This window comes from Salmo salar, chromosome 10 (assembly GCF_965601325.2).
Source record: "Salmo salar chromosome 10, fSalSal1, whole genome shotgun sequence".
Lineage (NCBI taxonomy): Eukaryota > Metazoa > Chordata > Actinopteri > Salmoniformes > Salmonidae > Salmo > Salmo salar.
In genome coordinates, this window is record NC_138300.1 from 96,016,024 (window position 1) to 96,040,992 (window position 24,969).

A 24,969-nucleotide genomic window follows, 5' to 3' on the forward strand; every position below is an offset into this window, starting at 1 on the left:
CTCTCTGTTGTCATCTATGCATAGTCACTTTAATTAACTCTACCTACATGTACATACTACCTCAACTAACCACATTGACTCTGTACCGGCACCCCCCTGTACATATATTGTTATTTTTTACTGCTGCTCTTTAATTACTTGTTACTTTTATCTCTTATCTGTATTTTTTGAAACTGCACTGTTGGTTTGGGGCTCGTATGTAAGCATTTTACTGTAAGGTCTACACCTGTTGTATTTGGCGCATGTGACTAATAAAAATTGATTTATACAGCCCGATGGCTCTGTGCCATAACCCAATACATCTGACCATTGACGCTTAGTCCCTAGTCCCTGTGGTTTATGTCATAACATCAATTAAGTCATAGGTCAGAGGTGACTCTTGGTCTCTCAAAAGCATCTTACACAACACAGAGAAAGAGTAGGTGAAGGGAGACGAGAGGAGAGGAGTCCAGCGGTCTTCCCTTGTATAGCCAAAAGGTTATGTAATGGTTGAACTGAGTAGTAGCTATGGTTAGGTCAGATGTGGTTACTTGGGTGGAGGTTGAGTAGTGGTTGTAGGTAGGTCAGATGTGGTTACTTGGGTGGAGGTTGAGTAGTGGTTGTAGGTAGGTCAGATGTGGTAACTTGGGTGGAGGTTGAGTAATGGTTGTAGGTAGGTCAGATGTGGTAACTTGGGTGAAGGTTGAGTAGTGGTTGTAGGTAGGTCAGATGTGGTAACTTGGGTGGAGGTAGGTAGGTCAGATGTGGTAACTTGGGTGGAGGTTGAGTAGTGGTTGTAGGTAGGTCAGATGTGGTAACTTGGGTGGAGGTTGAGTAGTGGTTGTAGGTAGGTCAGATGTGGTAACTTGGGTGGAGGTTGAGTAATGGTTGTAGGTAGGTCAGATGTGGTAACTTGGGTGGAGGTTGAGTAGTGGTTGTAGGTAGGTCAGATGTGGTAACTTGGGTGGAGGTTGAGTAATGGTTGTAGGTAGGTCAGATGTGGTAACTTGGGTGGAGGTTGAGTAATGGTTGTAGGTAGGTCAGATGTGGTAACTTGGGTGGAGGTTGAGTAGTGGTTGTAGGTAAGTCACATGTATCCGTTGTGCCTGGTGGCTGCTGGTGAGGGTACACTGGGTGCTGCTCGTGAGCTCACTCTTCCTCCTCCCTCAGTATAGCCGCTTCTCATAACTACAGGAAGACAACACACAGAGACAACTGTCAGGAATACAAGTCAAGCTTAATTGAAACTCATATTACACTACATAAACTAGATTGAGGGTTTAAGAAATTGGTAGAGCTTTAAAAATTCACGACCTCGACTTTTGGGTCTTCCTGAAAACAAAAAGAGACCAACAGAGAAAATTGCAGTAGGAAAAGAGTTAGAGTTGTGAGCACAGGGAGAATGTACTTACATGGCACAAAAGAATATCTATGATGAGAGCATGAGTCAGAGAAAGAGAGAAGACAGACATTGTGATGTTTAGCTTGCTTCAGTGTTACTGTTTAGCTCAGGGGTAGGCAATTCTATCCACAAATGGTCAGAGTGGGTGCAGGATTCTGCCCCAGCTAAAGCCATGACACATCCAAAACAATAAATCAACCAATCATAGTCAAAAGTGAATTACTTGCATCTGCTGTTACTGCTTTGGCTGGAGTGAAAGCCTGCACCCACAATGGACCTCGTATGGTATGACTGCCAATCCCCGGTTTAAGTAGCAACTCCTAAACAACATATAGTAAAGGAGATATGGACGCCACTGGTGAGAACAAACACACTCACTCACACTACCACCCAGGCTAGAGATAAAGGACATCGGACACAGAACATGGGACACAACAGGACAGGTTAGTCGATCACAGAGGAGAGGAGCACAGGATCTACAACGAATACCAGGATGTGTAACGATGCCAGAGCCAGGCAGGGGCAAACTTACGAGTGGAGCCCGTGTACTCCCCCCTCAACCTGAGCTGACATAGTCCTCTTCTCAAACTTCAGCTCCCCAGAGTACATCATGGACCTGAAATAACATACAACAATACAATTTTATCACAACAATGGAACAAAGAGACACAGATCATATCAAAGTGGAATACAATAACACAATCTAACATCTGTTCTGACTTACCGCAGTATGCAGAGGCTCTTGGCTCCGATGTCTTGGCAGCCATGTTGTATGCCAGCGATGAGGTAGGGGGCAAACTTATGGATAGAACCTTTATCCTGAACCGACCCTGACACACCCTGAGCCACCTTCACCTTGTCCCCCTCACTGTCGAGATAAACACACAATCACAAATCACTGCAAATAGACAACACACACACACCTTCTCCCCCTCACACCTCTGGCCTTTGCCCTATTACTGGAAATACACAAGACACACCGTGTCTCTCTTTCTACCTGAAGTAGCGTTTCTGACTGCTGCTGTTCTTCTCCATGGCGTCCAGGGAGCCCATCCCACGGTACTTCTTCAGCCGCACGCCATCTGAGAAGAAATACTCCCCCGGGGCCTCTGTGGTTGCTGCGAGCAATGACCCCATCATCACTGAGGGCACAGAAGTCAGAGGTGGAAGGAGGTAAAAGTCAGACCATCGATAGTATGGTGTAGATTTTCCTGTTTGTGGGAAAAGGCTAATAATAATGCTTGGTGGGTTCAACACACACACACACACAAATACACACCTGTGGATGCCCCAAGAGCGAGAGCTTTTACCACATGTCCAACGGTCTGGATGCCTCCGTCTGCGATGACGGGCACACCGAAGCGCCTGGCATACTCTGCAACCTTGTACACTGATGTGCCCTGGGGACGCCCACACGCCATCACTGGCACACAACACAAACATAACACAAAGCATCATGTCAGCAACGTGTCAGCAATTTGACAACAAATAGTTTGTCTTTTTAACTAAACATTTGGCAAACTGTACACTCTCCTCCCTCCTCATTTGCTGTTCCTCCCCTGTCTCTCGTTACCTTCCTGGGTGATGCAGATGGAGCCGCAGCCCATCCCCACCCTCAGAGCGTCCACACCCGCATCGATCAGATTCTTAGCCTGGGCTGCAGTCACCACTACACACACACAGAGAGAGAGACAGAGATACAGAGAGAGAATGTAAATTGAGAATGGGGAAGAAAGAAAGAAAGAAAGAAAGAAAGAAAGAAAGAAAGAAAGAAAGAAAGAAAGAAAGAAAGAAAGAAAGAAAGAAAGAAAGAAAGAAAGAAAGAAAGAAAGAAAGTGAGATTAACGTGAAAGAGACATTGCTAGAGAAGGTAGAGGAGACTCACCGTTTCCTCCCACCACCTGTAGTTCAGGGTATTTCTGTTTAATGTAGTTGATCATGTTGATCTGATAGACAGAGTTCCCCTGGGAGGAGTCCTACAGCAGTAAACAGACAGGGGTTAGAGAGGAGTGGAACCCAAAGATAAGACAAGTAACCAAAAATACAATATAAACAACTCAGCCTCTTCCCCAGACCCACCAGCACTACCACGTCAACCCCAGCCTGCATCAGCAGGTCCAGTCTGCATTTGTCCTCCTCTCTGGTTCCGATGGCCGCTCCACACAGCAGCTGTTTCCTGGAGTCTTTAGAGGCAAGTGGGTAGTCTCGGTTCTTCTTCAGGTCTGTCCTGGCGATGATGGCAACTAGCTCATCACTGTCATTCACTATGGGCAGTTTACCTAGGAGAGACAGAAGTTCCAAACAAAGACTAATCTTTTGTCATATCCTATCTAACTAAAGTGTCACTACAGGACATTTTGTGTCACTACCATACAGTACCTTTCTTGCTGCGCTGCAGGATGTCGTTGGCCTCTTTCAGTGTGACGCCAGCTGGTGCAACCACTAAATCTTCTCTCTTTGTCATAGCCTGCAAGAATCATCCATTCATGTAAACCTCACAGGAATAGTATTCAATTATACAAGAAATAGACTCATCCAGTTTACAATATATGTTTTGATAATAAATTGTCAATATATTGGACGTGTACAAACAAGCATGTCATCCACACACACACCTCTTCCAGGGGTCTGTCATGGTCTTTCTCTGAGAGGAAGTCAATGTCTCGGGAGGTGACGATGCCCACCAGCTTGCTGCCCATCTTGCCCGTCTCGGTGACAGGGATGCCAGAGAAGCCGTGGCGGACCTTTGCTTCGAATACGTCTCCCACAGTGTGGCGAGGACTCATCACCACTGGGTCTGTGATGAAACCCTGCTCAAATTTCTGACCACAAATAAATAAACATCATTCAGCGAATGTACTTTTGTATTTATTAAACCAGCTAGTTTAAGTGTATTCATGTACTGTTACATTGTCAAATGACGTTGTGACATGAGACTTTATACTGTTGATATAACGGTCTATCAATATACTGTATATCATCATGTTGTCTAACCGCTAGCCACCATCTTACCTTAACCAAGCGGACCTCATTGGCCTGGAACTCTGGAGTACAGTTATGGTGCATGATCCCGATCCCACCCATGAGCTATAACACACAGAGCACTGACCAATCAGGGTTAGCCGAACAAGACATTTGTCCAATCAGACTTCAATATGCGTCAAACAGAGTCCATGTATTACAAGACATATATTTTATTTTTATTTATGGAAATACATAAAAACTCATTACCACAACCAAAAATACCACTAGTAAATTAAGTTTTATAACAGATTTGTGGTCTTGTCTTATTGCTGTTGGCTGGCTGAGGAGGTGAGGAGTGGCTCTATACTCACAGCCATAGCAATGGCCATGGAGGACTCAGTGACTGTATCCATGGGAGATGAGATGATAGGAGTCTTCAGGGTGATCTTCCTGGTCAGAGCTGAGGTCAGGTCCTAGAAACAGGTAGAGGAGGAAATAGATAATTATCACATTGCAGTGATCTGAGAAGAAAAACTTAACTACATAAATAATGACACCCTGTCACCAAATACCTGTGACTGTAAGGCAAGACCCATCTGAACATGCAATACCTCCTCATTGCCATTAGGTGGCACCATGGACATCAGCTGTCCCTGCTCAGTCCTGTATGTACAGCCATATACAACAGGAGGCATACCTTTCTGCCAGTAGAGAACAAACAAGCTAAAAACACCAGCACCTGTAGCCTACTAAAGCAATTACACCGGGCATGACTCTGACTCTCAGCCATGAGGGACTGGTGTTGCTATTCTCAGTGTTGTTGTCGAGTGAAGTGGTCTGGCTGACTGTGTTACCAGCAGAGAGGTGTGTGTGTGTGTGTGTGTGTGTGTGTGTGTGTGTGTGTGTGTGTGTGTGTGTGTGTGTGTGTGTGTGTGTGTGTGTGTGTGTGTGTGTGTGTGTGTGTGTGTGTGTGTGTGTGTGTGTGTGTGTGTGTGTTATTCAATTGAGAGGAACATAAAGCAGCCTCCTATCCTCTTCAGGGAGGCAGAGAGGACCACAGGAGAGGAGAGGCTGCACACACACACAGGGCTATACTGGACTGTGTATGTATGGGTATGACATCATATGCCAGAAAACAGCAATGGAGTTGACTAAAGCAGTAGCATGGCTATGATAATGTAGCTTCTGTTGTTAATTAGCAAATAAAAGGTTAACCAAACACACTGGATACTCACCACTTCATCAGAAATAAAGTCTATGAAACCAGGCAGAATCAGGAAATCACTGTAGGGGGGAGACAAAAAAATGAACAGAGAGAGAATATTGTGTGGTCTACGATCACTGACATATCATGTTGTCCTGAAAGGTGGATACACATCATTCTGCCAAACAGTGAGGGAACTGTTGTGTGAACACTTCCCACCTCTTGCGTCCCAGCACCAGTCCCCTGACCCCTGGCCAGCACAGAGTCACATCCCTACACCCTCAACCACTTTGCATATCACACACCCTCACACAGACTGGAAATAAAGCCTCTTTCTAATCCTCCCACTGTACTAGATGTGAGGATATGATGTTCTCTCTGTGTAAATCTCCATTAGGACTGATAACACAAGCCTAATATACTCATTCTAATTTGAAAATAAACAAATTCCTCTTATGTAAGGCATAATGATGATTATTCTACTGGTCTGGTCTCACCATATCATCACAGCAGTCAATGAGTGTTTTTACTCTGTCAGTATCACACTAACACTTATAAGGTCTTACTGAACGAAAGGTCGAAGTGGGTCTCTGCTGAGAGAGGATTTGTTATATCTATGATACATTAGTGTGGACATTAAGATAATACACCAGCCATATCCGCACATATTCAGCCATCTATGAGATGTTTCATATTGAGGTGGAGGAGCACATGTCTACTAGTATCAGAACTAGGCCTACTACATATCATACTCATTTGAGTGTCCCGGATGTACTGTATGTTTACTATGCTGATCTATGAGACCAGGCTGAGTCACTCTCTGTCATACACTTTCAATTGGAAACATTTCAGGAATTTCAATCAAGATCATTGGAAATGCTCCTCTGTAAGTCTGGTAGAATGTATGAAAAATAAATCTTACTTGTATGTGAGTCCATCCCCGATAGAGAAGAGCTGCTGAGCCGTCAGTCCATCTTCAGGCACGTACCCTGTCCCTCCACTGATCAGGTAGTCAGCCATGCTGGAACACACACACACAGTATATATACTGTACATGTGTGTATATATAAACTCAGCAAAAAAAGAAACATCCTCTCACTGTCAACTGCGTTTCTTTTCTGCAAACTTAACATGTGTAAATATTTGTATGAACATAAGATTCAACAACTGAGACATAAACTGAAGAAGTTCCACAGACATGTGACTAACATAAATTGAATAATGTGTCCCTGAACAAAGGGGGGGGGGGGGTCAAAATCAAAAGTAACAGTCAGTATCTGGTGTGGCCACCAGCTGCATTAAGTACTGCAGTGCATCTCCTCCTCATGGACTGCACCAGATTTGCCAGTTCTTGCTGTGAGATGTTACCCCACTCTTCCACCAAGGCACCTGCAAGTTCGCTGACATTTCTGAGGAGAATGGCCCTAGCCCTCATCCTCCAATCCAACAGGTCCGAGACGTGCTCAATGGGATTGAGATCCCGGCTCTTCGCTGGCCATGGCAGAACACTGACATTCCTGTCTTGCAGGAAATCACGCACAGAACGAGCAGTATGGCTGGTGGCATTGTCATGCTGGAGGGTCATGTCAGGATGAGCCTGCAGGAAGGGTACCACATGAGGGAGGAGGATGTCTTCCCTCTAACGCACAGTGTTGAGATTGCCTGCAATGACAACAAGCTCAGACCGATGATGCTGTGACACACTGCCCCAGACCATGACAGACCCTCCACCTCCAAATCGATTTTTCTCCAGAGTACAGGCCTCGGTGTAACGCTCATTCCTTCGACGATAAACGATCTGACCATCACCCCTGGTGAGACAAAACCGTGACTCGTCAGTGAAGAGCACTTTTTGCCAGTCCTGTCTGGTCCAGCGACGTTGGGTTTGTGTCCATAGGCGACATTGTTGCCGGTGATGTCTGGTGAGGACCTGCCTTACAACAGGCCTACAAGCCCTCAGTTCAGCCTTTCTCAGCCTATTGCGGACAGTCTGAGCACTGATGGAGGGATTGTGCGTTCCTGGTGTAACTCGGGCAGTTGTTGTTGCCATCCTGTACCTGTCCCGCAGGTGTGATGTTCGGATGTACCGATCCTGTGCAGGTGTTGTTACATGTGGCCTGCCACTGCAAGGACGATCAGCTGTCCGTCCTGTCTCCCTGTAGCGCTGTCTTATGCGTCTCACAGTACTGACATTGCAATTTATTGCCCTGGCCACATCTGCAGTCCTCATGCCTCCTTGCAGCATGCCTAAGACACATTCATGCAGATGAGCAGGGACCCTGGGCATCTTTCTTTTGGTGTTTTTCAGTAGAGTCAGTAGAAAGGCCTCTTTAGTGTCCTAAGTTTTCATAACTGTGACCTTAATTGCCTGCCGTCTCTAAGCTGTTAGTGTCTTAACAACCGTTCCACAGATGCATGTTCATTAATTATTTATGGTTCATTGAACAAGCATGGGAAACCGTGTTTAAACCCTTTACAATGAAGATCTGTTTAGTTATTTGTATTTTTATGAATTATCTTTGAAAGACAGGGTCCTGAAAAAGGGACGTTTCTTTTTTTTGCTGAGTTTATATATATCACACACAGTGAATTCGGAAAGTATTCAGACACCTTGACTTTTTCCGTATTCACCTCAATCTACACACAATACCCCATAATGACAAAGCAAAAATGTTTTCAGAAATGATTGCCCCCCAAAAATGTAAAAATGAAATCACATTTACTCAGTACTTTGTTGAAGCACCTTTGGCAGCAATTACAGCCTCAAGTCTTCTTGGGTATGGCGCTACAAGTTTGGCACACCTGTATTTGGGGAGTTTCTCCTATTTTTCTCTGCAGATCCACTCAAGCTCTGTAAGTTTGGATGAGGATTGCCGTTGCACAACTATTTTCAGGTCTCTCCAGATGTTTGATCGGGTTCAAGTCCGGGCTCTGGCTGGGCTACTCAAGGACATTCAGAGACTTGTCCCGAAGCCACTCCTGCATTGTCTTGGCTGTGTGCTTTGGGTCGTTGTCCTGTTGGAAGGTAAACCTTCACCCCAGTCTGAGGTCCTGAGCACTCTGGAGCAGGTTTTTCACCACTTTGCTCCTTTCATCTTTCCCTCGATACTGACTAGTCTCCCAGTTCCTGCCACTGAAAAACCACAGCATGATGCTGCCACCACCATGCTTCACTGTAGGGATGGTGCCAGGTTTCCTTCAGACGTGACGCTTGGCATTCAGACCAAAGAGTTCAATCTTGGTTTCATCAGACCAGAGAACTTTGTTTCTCATGGTCTGAGAGTCCTTTAGGTGCCTTTTGGCAAACTCCAAGTGGGCTGTCATGTGCCTTTTACTGAGGAGTGGCTTCCGTCTGGCCACTCTACCATAATGTCCTGATTGGTGGAGTGCTGCAGAGAGGGTTGAGCTTCTGGAAGGTTCTCCCATCTCCACAGAAGACCTCTGGAGCTCTGTCAGAGTGACCATCGGGTTCTTGGTCACCTCCCTGACCTCCCGTTTGCTCAGGTTGGCCGGGCGACCAGCTTTATAAAGAGTCTTGGTGGTTCCAAACTTCTTCCATTTAAGAATGATGGAGGTCACTGTGTTCTTGGGGACCATCAATGCTGCAGAGATATTTTGGTACCCCTTCCCAGATCTGTGCATCGACACAATCCTGTCTCGGAGCTCTACGGACAATTCCTTTGACCGCATGGCTTGATTTTTGCTCAGACATGCACTGTCAACTGTGGGACCTTATTTAGACAGATGTGTGCATATCCAAATCATGTTCAATCAATTGAATTTACCACAAGTGGGCTCCAATCAAGTTGTAGAAACATCTCAAGGATGATCAATGGAAACAGGATGCACCTGAGCTCAATTTCGAGTATCATAGCAAAGGGTCTGAATACCTATGTAAGTAAGGTACCTGTTTTTTATTTTTAATACATTTGAAAAAATGTCTAAAAACCTGTTCGCTTTGTCATTATGAGGTACTGTGTGTATATTGAGGAAAAACATTTACTTCATCAATTTTAGAATAAGGCTGTAACGTAACAAAATGTGGGAAAAGTCAAGGGGTCTGAATACTTTCCGAATGTACTATATATAGACAGAACCCAGCTGACAATATATAGGGGCAAAGTTCTTCTAGACTCTAATACAGGATGTGTAGTTTTAACCCTGCAGATTAAAGGTGCACTATGCAGAAATCGCTCTGCCATTTCCTGGTTGCTAAAATTCTAAAAGTTTACCTAATTTCAGCTTATGTGACAAAACAAGCAACTGTAGAGAATCATTGTACTATTTTAACCACTGTGAAATATATTTTCCATAACCCCAAATATTGTATTTTCAGTTGTTTGTAGCTGGTGTACAAAACCGAAAGCAAAAGACGCAAAATAGAAATTTAACGGGAAGTATAGAAATAGCGCACATAGAACAGATCCACCACTTCTTAGACTTTCTTTCAATGCGAATGACAGATCTATAACTAACATTTCTAGGTGAATTTGGTAGGGTCGCCCAAAAAGCTTCATATTGCAGCTTTAAATATATAGACAAATTTAATGATGCATAATACTGTATCTCCATGTTGCACCTGCAAGGCTGTCAGTGAAAATTCAAAAGACCTCCTGGGTACAATACATGCTCCTAAGAAAGTGTTATCCAGAGAGAACATATTTCTGTAACCCACAGTTTGTTGTTTTTACATAATATAAGGGAATATACAGTTGTGGCCAAAAGTTTTGAGAATGACACAAATATTAATTTCCACAAAGTTTTCTGCTTCAGTGTCTTCAGAAATTTTTGTCAGATGTTACTATGGAATACTGAAGTATAATTACAAGCATTTCATAAGTGTCAAAGGCTTTTATTAACAATTACATGAAGTTGATGCAAAAAGTCAATATTTGCAGTGTTGACCCTTCTTTTTCAAGACCTCTGCAATCTGCCCTGGCATGCTGTCAATTAACTTCTGGGCCACATCCTGACTGATGGCAGCCCATTCTTGCATAATCAATGCTTGGAGCTTGTCAGAATTTGTGGGGTTTTGTTTGTCCACCCATCTCTTGAGGATTGACCACAAGTTCTCAATGGGATTAAGGTCTGGGGAGTTTCCTGGCTATGGACCCAAAATATCAATGTTTTGTTCCCCGAGCCACTTAGTTATCACTTTTGCCTTATGGCAAGGTGCTCCATCATGCTGGAAAAGGCATTGTTTGTCACCAAACTGTTCCTGTATGGTTGGGAGAAGTTGCTCTCGGAGGATGTGTTGGTACCATTCTTTATTAATGGCTGTGTTCTTAGGCAAAATTGTGAGTGAGCCCACTCCCTTGGCTGAGAAGCAACCCCACACATGAATGGCCTCAGGATGCTTTACTGTTGGTATGACACAGGACTGATGGTAGCACTCACCTTGTCTTCTCTGGACAAGCCTTTTTCCAGATGCCCCAAACAATCGGAAAGGGGATTCATCAGAGAAAATTACTTTACCCCAGTCCTCAGCAGTCCAATCCCTGTACCTTTTGCAGAATATCAGTCTCCCTGATATTTTTCCTGGAGAGAAGTGGCTTCTTTGCTGCCCTTCTTGACACCAGGTCATCCTCCAAAAGTCTTCACCTCACTGTGCGTGAAGATGCACTCACACCTGCCTGTTGCCATTCCTGAGCAAGCTCTGAACTGGTGGTGCCCCGATCCTGCAGCTGAATCAACTTTAGGAGACGGTCCTGGCGCTTGCTGGACTTTCTTGGGCACCCTGAAGCCTTCTTCACAACAATTGAACCACTCTCCTTGAAGTTCTTGATGATCCGATAAATGGTTGATTTAGGTGCAATCATACTGGCAGCAATATCCTTGCCAGTGAAGCCCTTTTTGTGCAAAGCAATGATGACGGCACGTGTTTCCTTGCAGGTAACCATGGTTGACAGAGGAAGAACAATGATTCCAAGCACCACCCTCCTTTTGAAGCTTCCAGTCTGTTGTTCGAACTCAATCTGCATGACAGAGTGATCTCCAGCCTTGTCCTCGTCAACACTCACACTTGTGTTAACGAGAGAATCACTGACATGATGTCAGCTGGTCCTTTTGTGGCAGGGCTGAAATGCAATGGAAATGTTTTTGGGGGATTCAGTTAATTTGCATGGCAAAGAGGGACTTTGCAATTAATTGCAATTCATCTGATCACTCTTTATAACATTCTGGAGTATATGCCAATTGCCATCACACAAACTGAGGCAGCAGACTTTGTGAAAATGTATATTTGTGTCATTCTCAAAACTTTTGGCCAAGACTGTACTGTACGTAGTTGTCTTTCTACAGCACCTAATGATATGAATGGATAGGGGATAACATCAAAACAACACTAATTTACTTTCAGTGTGGTTGTTTACCTTTCGATTAGATAAATAGCTTGGCTCTGTAATCTGGAAATGTTGATGAACCTACAGACTCTATAACCCTGTCAACGGAAAGTCTTTCACTCTGTGTGACGGTCAAGCAGCAGGTAAGAGGCTTTAGTTACATCACTGTCTCCTGATAGCAGCTAACTGGGATTTATAAAGCTCACTGACAACGTCAATGAAAACACCTTGACTGGCAGATGGATGTTTGGTAGTTCATTCATATAGATGAAAGCCAGTAATTCACTAGGTCAGTGGGGTCTGGCACCTGGGACCGAGCTAGGGCCTAGTTGTTGACTGGTGGTTAGAGCAATTGTAGTTTAGATGATGACGAATGGTATAGGTTGACCAAATGTGTTTGTTACCTGTGTGCGTGTGTCTGGCTCACCTTTCAGGTTCGTATCCGGCTTGGATGCGTGTGGCACTATATCTCTGCGCGGCCGTCTCGTGCCCGTGGCCGTGAGGGTTGGTGTGCGTGTAGGTTCCACGGAGGTTGGAGTTGGGGTGTGTGTGTTCCCCTTCACGGGGCGAGAGGCGCGGCCTGGCAGGCTCAGTGTCACCAACTATACGGCGGTAGTCGATCTGGTAGGTGTCTTGCTCAAGCTCACCAAACCGGTCGTAGCCTTGACCCTCCATCTCTGAGAAATCCAGGGCTAAGGCCTCCACGGTCGTCGTCTCACACACACAGACCTGACTGACCCCTTTCACACACACACACACACACACAACCTGACTGACCTCTCACACACATACACAACCAATTCTTCTGACACACTTGAGGCCTCTATCAAGTCTCACATGCACATTCAATGCCTTACAATTACAATGCCTCATTCACACACACCTGGCATATCAAGGACACCTGCACACCCAACGCCACTAGAACAGACTTCCCCAGAGTGTGTTCTTTCTCCAACACACTGCTGACACGAGTGGTCTGTGTCCATTCACTGCCACAGTCGATATCAGAAATACACAGACACACTGTCTCACAACTGTGTGTCAATCAAATAGCCCTCCTCTAAATCCTCCTGTCTCTGTCTTTGGGGTGTTCTCCTGTCTCTCTGCAGATACAGTCTATGGGAGATAAGGCCTAAAAGTGGGAGCTCTGGTGTTCCTGAGACTGATGTACAGAAAGATGGAGAACTACCTCTCTCTTCGTTAGACAGAAGTAGGGAGGGTGGGTCACGCTGCAGGCTCAGGAGTCCTCTGAGGAGGATACAGTTGCAGTGAGCTGAAGTCCTAGGTCCTGGGTGAGGCTGAGTGAGTGTCCCCTGGATGTCCTCCGGTCTCAGGCAGGGTGGTGAGTCCCAAAAGGGAGAGGGAGCTGGGAGGGTAGATCAGCCCCCCTAAGGCCTGGAGAGCTTTGGGAGCTGAGCTAGTGGAAATGTGAGAGCAGTTTGTTCCTGAGACTACCAGCCTATTTTTCCTCCTCTCCTGGCTTAGCTCTGTTTGTGACAGTAGTAGACGTCAGTTCTACAAAGAGGATTGGAGGAATTAAAGCAGGAGGGGCAACTGGCTGGAGAGAGAGATGAGAGAGGGAGTGAGAGTTCAGTGATAGAGAAGGGGTGGAGAGAAGGGTTGGGGGTGGGGAGCTGTAAAACACACTTTCCCAGTATCTCCATGGTGAGGGGTGTGTGTTATTAGTCTCAGACTGTATTTTGTAGGCAGGTTACATAAATGTAACTCTGTACTCTGCTGAAACCATTGACTGAGGGGAGAGTGACTGGGTTGCTAGGGCCATTTTCATGAACATCATCTGCAGATGATTAGTGCTTGTGACAGTTGCTGAGGGATTGGACCAGCAAAGCCTATTTAATACTCACTTACAGTCTCTTTCTCTCCCATTCTCTTTCTTTCTCCAGTATACTCTCTATCTGCCCTCTACTGGTAGCCCCTGAAGCCTCTCTCCTCTAATCCCATTGACCATATTGAAAAAAAAAGTATTCATATTTTACTCTGTGGACGTAGGCCGATCTGTATTATACATGTAATACAATCATGCTTTTTTTTTTACATAACACATTGGAACGCAACAAGTATATTTGTATCCGAACTTCCACCACTTTGTGCCATGCCCCAAGTGGCATCCGTGATGATGACGTATAATAAACGTGACTGCCATTGCAGTTGTAAAGACGCGACGAAAATGGCTACGTGGGTAATGCTACGTTGCTTGTCTTCCAACTTTACCTCTGCCATGCCCTTTCTCTACAGTTCGGCACAGCTAACTCCCTCACGGCTGGTATCCAGGGCATATGTACTACGGACTCTGTTCACTACCACCCGACTCTCATCAGGTACTTGGTTGTGGACCTCGCAACACAGGTGGCTAGCTAACACGCTATCGTTAGCTAGTTCATAACAAGGACGTTCTTGTTTTGCATAGCACGGACATAACGTAGCTAGTTAGCTAAGCGTGTAGACTAATAACTGTTTTTAGGTTTGTCAACTTCTGTGTAACTACTCGAACTAATTGCAATTTTCGCCTGAATTCCACAGCTCTTAAATTCACAGACAAACACGAATGGATACGAGTAGAGGGAGAAGTAGGGACGGTTGGCATCAGCAAATTTGCTCAGGTGGGTTGTTCTCGAGGCATGCTACCACTGGTTCTTAAAGACATGTTTCGGTACTTGAGTGACAAAGAAATTATTTAAACCTGTTTTGGGCTGGATGTGTCAATGTGTAGTTCATACATGCAAAATTAGCCATGAAAGTGACTTTTCTTGAATCTGTGCAATGCCATTTTCACTACATCCCCTAGCAATTAGAGTTGTAGCCAATGAGCTTCAGCCCCTCCCATTTGAGTGACGACTAACAAAATGCCTGCCCTGTGTTATCCAATGAGTTTGCTGGGTGGACACAGCTCATTTAATTGGTCAAATATAAATCTGTGTGTCCTGCAGGAGGCTCTAGGAGATGTGGTGTACTGTGGACTACCAGAGGTTGGCACACAGCTGGCACAGACTGGTAAGCAGCAGTTACTACCCTACAGACTTGTGTGGATGGTAACATGATACTGGTCATCTTGGGTTATACTAGTAAATCTTGCCTTCCTCAAGACCTGTTCATGACCTGGCCTATCGCTGTCCTCTTTTTAGATGAATTTGGAGCATTGGAGAGTGTGAAGGCAGCCAGTGAGCTGTACTCTCCTCTAACCGGGGAAGTCACAGAGGTCAACACACTCCTGGCAGACAACCCCAGCCTCGTCAACAAGTCCTGCTACAAAGACGGTGAGCACACATACACACACCCGCCCGCAGACATAGTGAGCTCCAAAAGTATTGGGACAGTGACACATTTTTTGCTGTTTTGGCTCTGAACTCCATAACTTTGTATTTGAAGTGATACAATGACTGAGGTTAGAGTGCAGACTGTCTGTTTTAATTTGAGGGTATTTTCATCCATATCGGGTGAACCGTTTACAAATGACAGCATTTGTTAGACGCACAAATATACAAGAGATTTGTGCTTCTGTAGCTTTCTCACTTATTATTCACGATTCATTCAGGATTATCCGTAATCATGGTAGCATCCACATTAATGTAGGAGAGTTTAGAAACATGTATTCTTATTTACAATAAGTCACTCTAAAATGACTGTTATTCACCATTCATTTCTATTGGACACAAAATAATCTGAAACCCAACCAAAACGGACAACAAATCCATCCAACAAATTTGTAGTCACAAGCTTGATGTGGCATTGCATGTTATGATTATGGGACCAAATACTTAACTTTTGACTACTTTAATACACATAAGTGAATTTGTCCCAATACCTTTGGTCCCCTAAAATGGGGGGAAGACTGTACCAAAAGTTAAGTAATTTCCAAACGGTCTACCAATATGAATAAAAATACCCTCAAATTAAAGCTGATAGTCTGCAGTTTAACCTCATAGTCGTTGTATCATTTCAAATCCAAATTGCTGGAGTACAGAGCCAAAACAAAATTGTCACCGTACCAATACTTTAAGCTCACTGTATATGCATACACTAGTCTACACGCATTCTTGACACGCACACAAACACACATCAGTGATTATTTTAGAAATAATATTCAAACAAGGCCTGTGACTAGGCTCACCTCTGACTTCTAATCCTTGCTGGGACAGGATGGCTGATGAAGATGACCATTGCTAACCCTAAGGAGCTGGATGCTCTGATGGATGAGAAGGCTTATGAGAGATACATCAGATCCATAGAAGACTAGCGCGGCCTAGACGCAACCCTTATCACCCCCACCCCCTCGCCTGCCTAGCAATCCCTACTAGAGAGGAAGTGCACCAGTTGTGCCGGGAGTCAGATGTGACACTACACCGGGAAACCACCAGAAATGCCAGAGGAGCAGCAGAGCTCATCCATATTGACTTGCCAGTGTTATTGTGGTCTGAATGTTAAGTCTTTAGTGTACTGGTAATGACTATGACCTAATGGGGATGCTGGGAGCAAATGTCTTACACACGTGGCATGACGTACTGTATGTGGCTGATGTAGAGTGATACTGTACGAGTCCTGAAGCATTCCCTGGCTGAATCAAGTCTTATCCTTGATTCCTTGTGTCCTTTCTCCACCTCCTTAAAACATTAGAGGGTTTCATTTTGATGTTTTGAGGAGTTAAGGACACAAAGAATTGAGGAAAAGACTTAAGATTAATCCTCAGTCTTCCACTCAAAGCCTTCCCCAAGCACAGGGGATGAGAAACTTATGCTGCATTCATAATTAAGTGAGGTTAATTATACCAGTTGTGAAATCGTAAATACCAGTTGGATGTATTACATCCTTTTAACTCGTTTAGAAATGGGATGATAGATGAGTTTCTCACTTGCAATTACATTGTGTAGGGGGGTTTAAGTGGATTTCTTTCCCAGTTGTATGTGGTAAATACCACCTTCCCACTTGGTTATGAATACAGTGTCAAGACTGAACAGTACTGGGAAAAATAGTGCAATTCTGAGGACTATCAAATACAGCTGTCTGGATCAGTCCATCTGGTAGGGGAAGGGCTAATAATAAAGCACTTTGGATCTGGAGCAGGCTGGTTTCTACTGTATGTTGTTGTGCGTCTGTATGCACAGCATGTACTGGCACTGAAGATTACGAACAAATAAAACTCTTGACTTGCACTTCCTTGTGTGTTTACTTAGTGCAAGTCCTGTCCACTTCATCCCCCCCCCTGAGATGTCTGTGTAGCCTCTGATACTAGTTTGGAAAGACAGTACTTAAAGATTGTATCTCATTGATGTTTATATTTGCTTGAATTCCTTAGTACAAATATTGCACTTTAACACAACTAGTAGCAGTGCTTGCAGTTGATTCAGCCTGCATTACTGAATTATCTTAAATGACTGGTAAAGGACTAAAATGTAAACCAATACATTTAAACAGCAGTTTGTCCTTGTTACAGACTAACCACACTGTTCCCGCACAAATAAAATGGATGTCGATTAAGGCAGCCCCCCCCCCCCACCTCTGATTCAGAGGAGTTTGTGTTAGATGTGGAAGACACATTGCAGTTGAATGCATTCAGTTGTACAACTGACTAGGTGTACCCTTAACCTCTAACCCATGATGTGGTACCCAGTTTTGTAATAGTTCTATCAGTGTAGTCTTTGGCTGATCTTTAACCCCTGCCCTCTTGGTCATCTGTGAAACGTAGCCACTCCCCTAGGCACAGAGGATAACCTGGCCTTAGCAGCAGGGGTCCTCCTAACCCTTCCCCGGGCCATATGGAGGTGTGCCAGTCTATATCTTTCTCTGGTCTCTCTCCTGTCTCTCCCTCCCCTCATTCATCACACTGGCCATGAAGTCTGTCTGGTTCAGGAAGGCGATGGTCTCATCCCACCTGCGACTCACATGGGGGTTAGAGGCAGCGTCTGGATCATCTGATTGGTGTTTGAACTCCATGCGGGTGATGACAGGCAGGAGGAACTGCCTATCTGTGTTGACCACACCTCCCTGAGAGAGAAGTTGTCACTCACTCAATTTAGCAAAATTCACAGCGTGACATTTGTACATAAAATACACCATTATAAAATGGCTCAAGGCATTAAAAAAAAACATTTAGGCAAGGAAAGAAATCAAACAGGAAAAACAGTATTGAGGACCACTCATGAGTCACGATACAATAGAAGCAGTGAGTTGATGCACACCCTGGGCCTCCGAGACCAGGCGGGGGGGGGACCAGGTCGCACCCCGAACGGGGGTCCACGTGCTCCTCAAAATGCCTCCACACCAACTTCACGTCCTGCAGAGAGTGGCTCCTTTCCTCCAGATCTGTCAGTGTAGAGCAATAAGGGAAATGTAACACTCACAATTCTATACAGAGAAAACATGAGAGTTGAGTTAACTTAGGAGCAAGGCTATGGTAGGGTTATGGTAACTACGGTAAGGTTAGGTTAAGGCTAGGGTACGGTTATTACAATGAGGTTAGAGTAAATCTGGTAAGATAAGGGTAACTCTATGGTAAGGGTATAGGTTAGGATAAGGCTGGTGCTCTTGTCTCACCGGTGTGGCGCAGTGCAGCATGGAGGCTGGACACTTACAGGGTTTGTGCATGAAGTCATCAGGCACAGCAGCCAGCTCAGGGCACCACGTCCTGGCGTAACTTCCGTTAGGGTCACAGGTCATGGCCGCGTCAACAAGATGCATGACAAAGTTTCAGTGGTCCAGACCACACATGCCTCCATTCTGCCACATCACGGCATCTATGGCCACATCAGCATCTACCAGGGTGTCTTACACACACAGTAAAATGTGAATTAATTAAACAGACAAACCTCTATATTCTGGTGTGTGTGTTTCACCTGGAACCAGCAGTATCCCTCCTGCCATGGTAGATGGAGGTAAACTATGAGGAAAGATAGTTGTTCATCCATTCAGTCAGCCACAGCTGTCTACTATACGCAGGGTTGGGCAGTTCCAGTCGTCAAGGGCCTGATTGGTGTCACAGTTTTTCCCCAGACCCAAATAACACACCTGACTCCAATAATCACCTAATCATGATCTTCAGTTTAGAATGCAATTTGATTAATCAGCTGTGTTTGCGAGGGATGGAGAAAAGGTGTGACCAATCAGGCCCTCGAGTACTGGAGTTGCCCACCCCAACCTGTCCTGCCTCTCTGCCGTGCCTTCAGATGATCCTGCTCGCTGCTCCACCGAAGGGCCTGATTGGACAGAAACCAGGAAGCGAGTGAGTGTTCTGCTTTCATTGGATACAACCCAGGAAAAGGATCAGTGTTAACACTGTCCTTACCTTGTCTCAGTGGTTCCCAAGGCAGGTCAGGGAACAGTGTTAGCTGCCAGTAGGCCAGGTCCTTCCAGGAAAGTTTTTGTATGAACTTGGGGGGGTCGGCAGCGTGCCCCTTTCACGTCCCACAGCGAAAAAACTACTGTAACTGACACTGCCATAATATTTTGAATATCCAAAGTGTATATCTAGAATGAGTCATAATCATCCATGAAAAGACATTGTTAAATGTACATTTCTTTGAATTTTTCATGAGTTTTTCGATTATCAATTCTGGTGATAGTAGGAGAGAAGCGAGTAGGCTGGGTCGTCAGTAGTTACCACAGCCACAAAGACATAAACCCCGCCTATTTCTACATTTATTTTCTTAAAATTTGATTTTAAACCTAACCCTAACCTTAACCACACTGCTAACCTTATGTCTAACCTTAAATTATGACCTAAAAGCTATTTTTGTTTTAATTAATCTTTACGATATAGACAATTTTTACTTTGTGGCTGTGCTATCTAGTGAAACATGAACGATTTACTCAACAGCTGATCGCTAGTTAACCCTCCTGCTGTGTTCTGGTCGAATTGGACCAATTTACAAGTTTTCTCTCTGAAAGAAAATGTAGTAAATTTAATCTGATTGTCATAAGGTTCCATGACTTTGCCCACACAGGGCATCTGAACATACAAAATACATTTGGATGATTTTCATAAAATGTTGGTTGTTTTATTTAACTTTTGGTCATTAGAAATGAATGGGTGAGACTACAATTAGTGTATAAATGTGTGTTTGAGCGAGCACACACACACACACACACACACACACACACACACACACACACACACACACACACACACACACACACACACACACACACCTCATTCCCCTTCTTGGCTTCCATCGCAACCCCCACGGGAACCTTTCCCCAATAGAATCTTTCCCCCACGGGAACCACACCTGTTGGCATTCTCACAAACAATCGCAACATTGTTTCAACTAATATATAGAAGTTTTCTTGCAGCTCTGGTATATAAAGCTTTTTTGAGGCCTTGCTCACAATTCATTCTGTGGCAGCACAATGACCAAACGGTATACTGTATGTGAGGCTCTTGATCATATCTTTGATCATGACACTGGTGAGGAGGAGAGAGTCTTTAAACTTTGACACAAAGTAGTTGTCACGTTCGTCGTAAAGATGGTACCAAGGCGCAGCGGGAATGTGAATGCTCATCTTCTTTTATTAATGAAGAAGAAAACGCAACAAAACACTTAATACAACAATGAGAAACAGTCCTGTAAGGAACACAACTACACAAGGAACAACTACCCACAAAAACCCATGAAAAAACACCCCTACTAAATAGGACCTTCAATTAGAGGCAATGAGAAACAGCTGCCTCCAATTGAAGGTCAAACCAATAAACTAATTATAGAAATAGATAAACTAGACACAGAAATAGACTAACATAGAACATTGCCCAACAAACCCCGAAACACATTAAACAAACACCCCCTGCCACGTCCTGACCAAACTACAGTAACAAATAACCTCTTTACTGGTCAGGATGTGACAGTAGTCTGTGATAAATAGCACAATATGTTTCATCTGAGTATTTGTTATAGTCAAAATAATCCATACATTATGCTTTTTTTACTCAAAAACTAGTTGTATGCGCTCAGGTCAATGACGCCTACAGGCCATAAATAGCAAAGATAAATCGCAAATGAAGTTCAAAACGTGTAATGTTCACAAAAACTTAAGTTGATATAAAGATCTAACACAACATTAGGTGATAATATATGTATTATTATGGATTTATAATCAGCCATAATGGGGTGGTCATTTTGAACCGGGAACACAGAATTAATGAACATGAAACAAACACAACAGGAGGGTAAACAAACACAGTCCAACACTGTTTTGTAATCTGATGCTATGCAATGCAACATTTTGACCAGTAGAGTGCACACAAGTCTAAAATATGACAGCCATGAGTCATTTTCTACGCTCATGGTGCTCCAGAGTACCCCTCAGCTCCCCTCTCCACACTAAAGACAAATCAAATCATCATAATTATCATCATCATCCAGTCTAGCCATCCTACAACCTCTCCCACCAACTTTCATAACCTTCATTTATTCTCTTGATCCTCGTACTATACTGAAAGGATGCGGGAGAGGGAGAGGGAGAGGGAGAGAGAGATCAATAGTGTTTAGACAGGGTATGTAGTCTCTAAGTGTGTGATCAATAGAGAACAGGGGGAGATTAGCTGGCTTCTCTCAGTTTCCCACTAACAGACAGATCAGTGAATGGACCAATCTGCCCTCAGGCTAAACACATTGACCTGCTGTTTCAGTCTTCTGTCTTGTGCTATCAATAAATATCTGTTTTGAATACATACCTAAGAGATCAAAGAGAGAGACAGAGAGAAAGGTGAAAAAAGAAGAGAGGAGGTGAGGACGGGAGATGAGAGGAGAGCAAGAGAGAGAGAAGGGAGAGAGATTACGAGTAAATGAGCAGACAATAGTGTTGCGCTGTACCTCCAAGTCTTTGTCCTGCCAACAGGACACATGTCCACAGCTCTGTCTCTTTAACACACAGGTACACACGTGCACGCCCCTATAAAATCACCATAACATCTCCAGGAGAATTCATGTAAAGACAGATTAAAAACTAAGTGAGGAGAAACGGGCCACTGGAATAGCTATTTGCAACTCATAAATCATTCCGACACACAGGCCCGCGCGTGCGTGCGTACACACACACACACACACACACACACACACACACACACACACACACACACACACACACACACACACACACACACACACACACACACACACACACACACACACACAGTAATTAAACACTGGCTATGTACTCTCTCTTGGTGTAAATCAGACATGCAGACACAGTTATCACATTAGGGAGGTCTGCCATGTAGAAACACGAGGGAGAGGGGAGGGACCAAATACACACGATTGCATCCTCCTCCCACAGCAGGAGGAATATTTTTATTTCTTCACCATAACCATGGTTACGGTACATAAATACATAACCTGAACCATAATATCCCAATTCGGCACTTGGTCCATGATAGCAAAGACTTTCCCATTCACCTATCCTCTCTCTTGTTCTCTCTCACCCTTTCTCCTCTCTCTTTACTTCTCCCTCTACCTCTCCGTCTCTCCTCTGTTTTCCCACAGTGGTCGATAGCTCTTTAGAAGCATTGAGTGAATCAGCTGGTGGAGAACAGGAGGACAGAGAGAGGCTGAGGGGTTAATGTAGGTAAGCAGGAGGACAGAGAGAGGCTGTGGGGTTAATGTAGGTAAGCAGGAGGACAGAGAGAGGCTGAGGGGTTAATGTAGGTAAGCAGGAGGACAGAGAGAAGCTGAGGGGTTAATGTAGGTAAGCAGGAGGACAGAGAGAGGCTGAGGGGTTAATGTAGGTAAGCAGGAGGACAGAGAGAGGCTGAGGGGTTAATATAGGTAAGCAGGAGGACAGAGAGAGGCTGAGGGGTTAATGGAGGTAAGCAGGAGGACAGAGAGAGGCTGTGGGGTTAATGTAGGTAAGCAGGAGGACAGAGAGAGGCTGAGGGGTTAATGTAGGTAAGCAGGAGGACAGAGAGAAGCTGAGGGGTTAAGGTAGGGAAGCAGGAGGACAGAGAGAGGCTGAGGGGTTAATATAGGTAAGCAGGAGGACAGAGAGAGGCTGTGGGGTTAATGTAGGTAAGCAGGAGGACAGAGAGAGGCTGAGGGGTTAATGTAGGTAAGCAGGAGGACAGAGAGAGGCTGAGGGGTTAATGTAGGTAAGCAGGAGGACAGAGAGAGGCTGAGAGGTTAATGTAGGTAAGCAGGAGGACAGAGAGAGGCTGAGGGGTTAATGTAGGTAAGCAGGAGGACAGAGAGAGGCTGAGGGGTTAATGTAGGTAAGCAGGAGGACAGAGAGAGGCTGAGAGGTTAATGTAGGTAAGCAGGAGGACAGAGAGAGGCTGAGGGGTTAATGTAGGTAAGCAGGAGGACAGAGAGAGGCTGAGGGGTTAATGTAGGTAAGCAGGAGGACAGAGAGAGGCTGAGGGGTTAATGGAGGTAAGCAGGAGGACAGAGAGAGGCTGAGGGGTTAATGTAGGTAAGCAGGAGGACAGAGAGAGGCTGAGGGGTTAATGGAGGTGAAGAGACACATGGAGAACACATATCTTCATTGCCAGGTATCAGAGCTGAAGTCTAGCTATAAAACAGGGAGAACACATATCTTCATTGCCAGGTATCAGAGCTGAAGTCTAGCTATAAAACAGGGAGAACACATCACTTCATTGCCAGGTATCAGAGCTGAAGTCTAGCTATAAAACAGGGAGAACACATCACTCATTGCCAGGTATCAGAGCTGAAGTCTAGCTATAAAACAGGGAGAACACATATCTTCATTGCCAGGTATCAGAGCTGAAGTCTAGCTATAAAACAGGGAGAACACATATCTTCATTGACATTTATCAGAGCTGAAGTCTAGCTATAAAACAGGGAGAACACATCACTCATTGCCAGGTATCAGAGCTGAAGTCTAGCTATAAAACAGGGAGAACACATCACTCATTGCCAGGTATCAGAGCTGAAGTCTAGCTATAAAACAGGGAGAACACATATCTTCATTGCCAGGTATCAGAGCTGAAGTCTAGCTATAAAATGGGGAGAACACATCACTTCATTGCCAGGTATCAGAGCTGAAGTCTAGCTATAAAACAGGGAGAACACATATCTTCATTGCCAGGTATCAGAGCTGAAGTCTAGCTATAAAATGGGGAGAACACATATCTTCATTGCCAGGTATCAGAGCTGAAGTCTAGCTATAAAACAGGGAGAACACATATCTTCATTGCCAGGTATCAGAGCTGAAGTCTAGCTATAAAACAGGGAGAACACATATCTTCATTGACATTTATCAGAGCTGAAGTCTAGCTATAAAATGGGGAGAACACATCACTCATTGCCAGGTATCAGAGCTGAAGTCTAGCTATAAAACAGGGAGAACACATATCTTCATTGACATTTATCAGAGCTGAAGTCTAGCTATAAAATGGGGAGAACACATATCTTCATTGCCAGGTATCAGAGCTGAAGTCTAGCTATAAAACGGGGAGAACACATATCTTCATTGCCAGGTATCAGAGAAGAAGTCTAGCTATAAAACAGGGAGAACACATATCTTCATTGCCAGGTATCAGAGCTGAAGTCTAGCTATAAAACAGGGAGAACACATCACTCATTGCCAGGTATCAGAGCTGAAGTCTAGCTATAAAACGGGGAGAACACATATCTTCATTGCCAGGTATCAGAGCTGAAGTCTAGCTATAAAACAGGGAGAACACATATCTTCATTGCCAGGTATCAGAGAAGAAGTCTAGCTATAAAACAGGGAGAACACATATCTTCATTGCCAGGTATCAGAGAAGAAGTCTAGCTATAAAACAGGGAGAACACATATCTTCATTGCCAGGTATCAGAGCTGAAGTCTAGCTATAAAACAGGGAGAACACATCACTCATTGCCAGGTATCAGAGCTGAAGTCTAGCTATAAAATGGGGAGAACACATATCTTCATTGCCAGGTATCAGAGCTGAAGTCTAGCTATAAAACAGGGAGAACACATATCTTCATTGCCAGGTATCAGAGCTGAAGTCTAGCTATAAAACAGGGAGAACACATCACTCATTGCCAGGTATCAGAGCTGAAGTCTAGCTATAAAATGGGGAGAACACATATCTTCATTGCCAGGTATCAGAGCTGAAGTCTAGCTAT

General features: G+C 44.5%; 2 protein-coding genes and 1 pseudogene across 2 annotated transcripts; 1 reads left to right on the forward strand and 2 right to left on the reverse strand.

The window, feature by feature from the left end:
* Window positions 1–13,377, reverse strand: LOC106561215 (inosine-5'-monophosphate dehydrogenase 1a). The gene is made up of 16 exons (XM_014124928.3): window positions 12,318–13,377; window positions 6,472–6,570; window positions 5,581–5,629; window positions 4,717–4,818; window positions 4,394–4,468; window positions 3,997–4,203; window positions 3,761–3,848; window positions 3,461–3,660; window positions 3,267–3,357; window positions 2,955–3,050; window positions 2,661–2,804; window positions 2,379–2,523; window positions 2,106–2,249; window positions 1,914–1,997; window positions 1,392–1,408; window positions 1–1,167 (listed from the first exon to the last, which is right to left on the reverse strand). Exons 1-16 carry the CDS (start codon window positions 12,563–12,565, stop codon window positions 1,067–1,069), a joined length of 1,890 nt encoding a protein of 629 aa, XP_013980403.1. The 5' UTR covers window positions 12,566–13,377; the 3' UTR covers window positions 1–1,066.
* A 652-nt stretch (window positions 13,378–14,029) lies between these two features.
* Window positions 14,030–17,058, forward strand: LOC106561216 (glycine cleavage system H protein, mitochondrial). Its single transcript, XM_014124931.3, has 5 exons — window positions 14,030–14,229; window positions 14,432–14,511; window positions 14,839–14,902; window positions 15,034–15,165; window positions 16,048–17,058. The coding sequence occupies exons 1-5, from the start codon at window positions 14,079–14,081 to the stop codon at window positions 16,143–16,145; spliced, it is 525 nt and encodes a 174-aa protein (XP_013980406.2). The 5' UTR covers window positions 14,030–14,078; the 3' UTR covers window positions 16,146–17,058.
* Window positions 17,059–17,677: 619 nt separating this feature from the next.
* Window positions 17,678–19,342, reverse strand: LOC145858557 (uncharacterized; annotated as a pseudogene).
* Window positions 19,343–24,969: the final 5,627 nt, after the last annotated feature.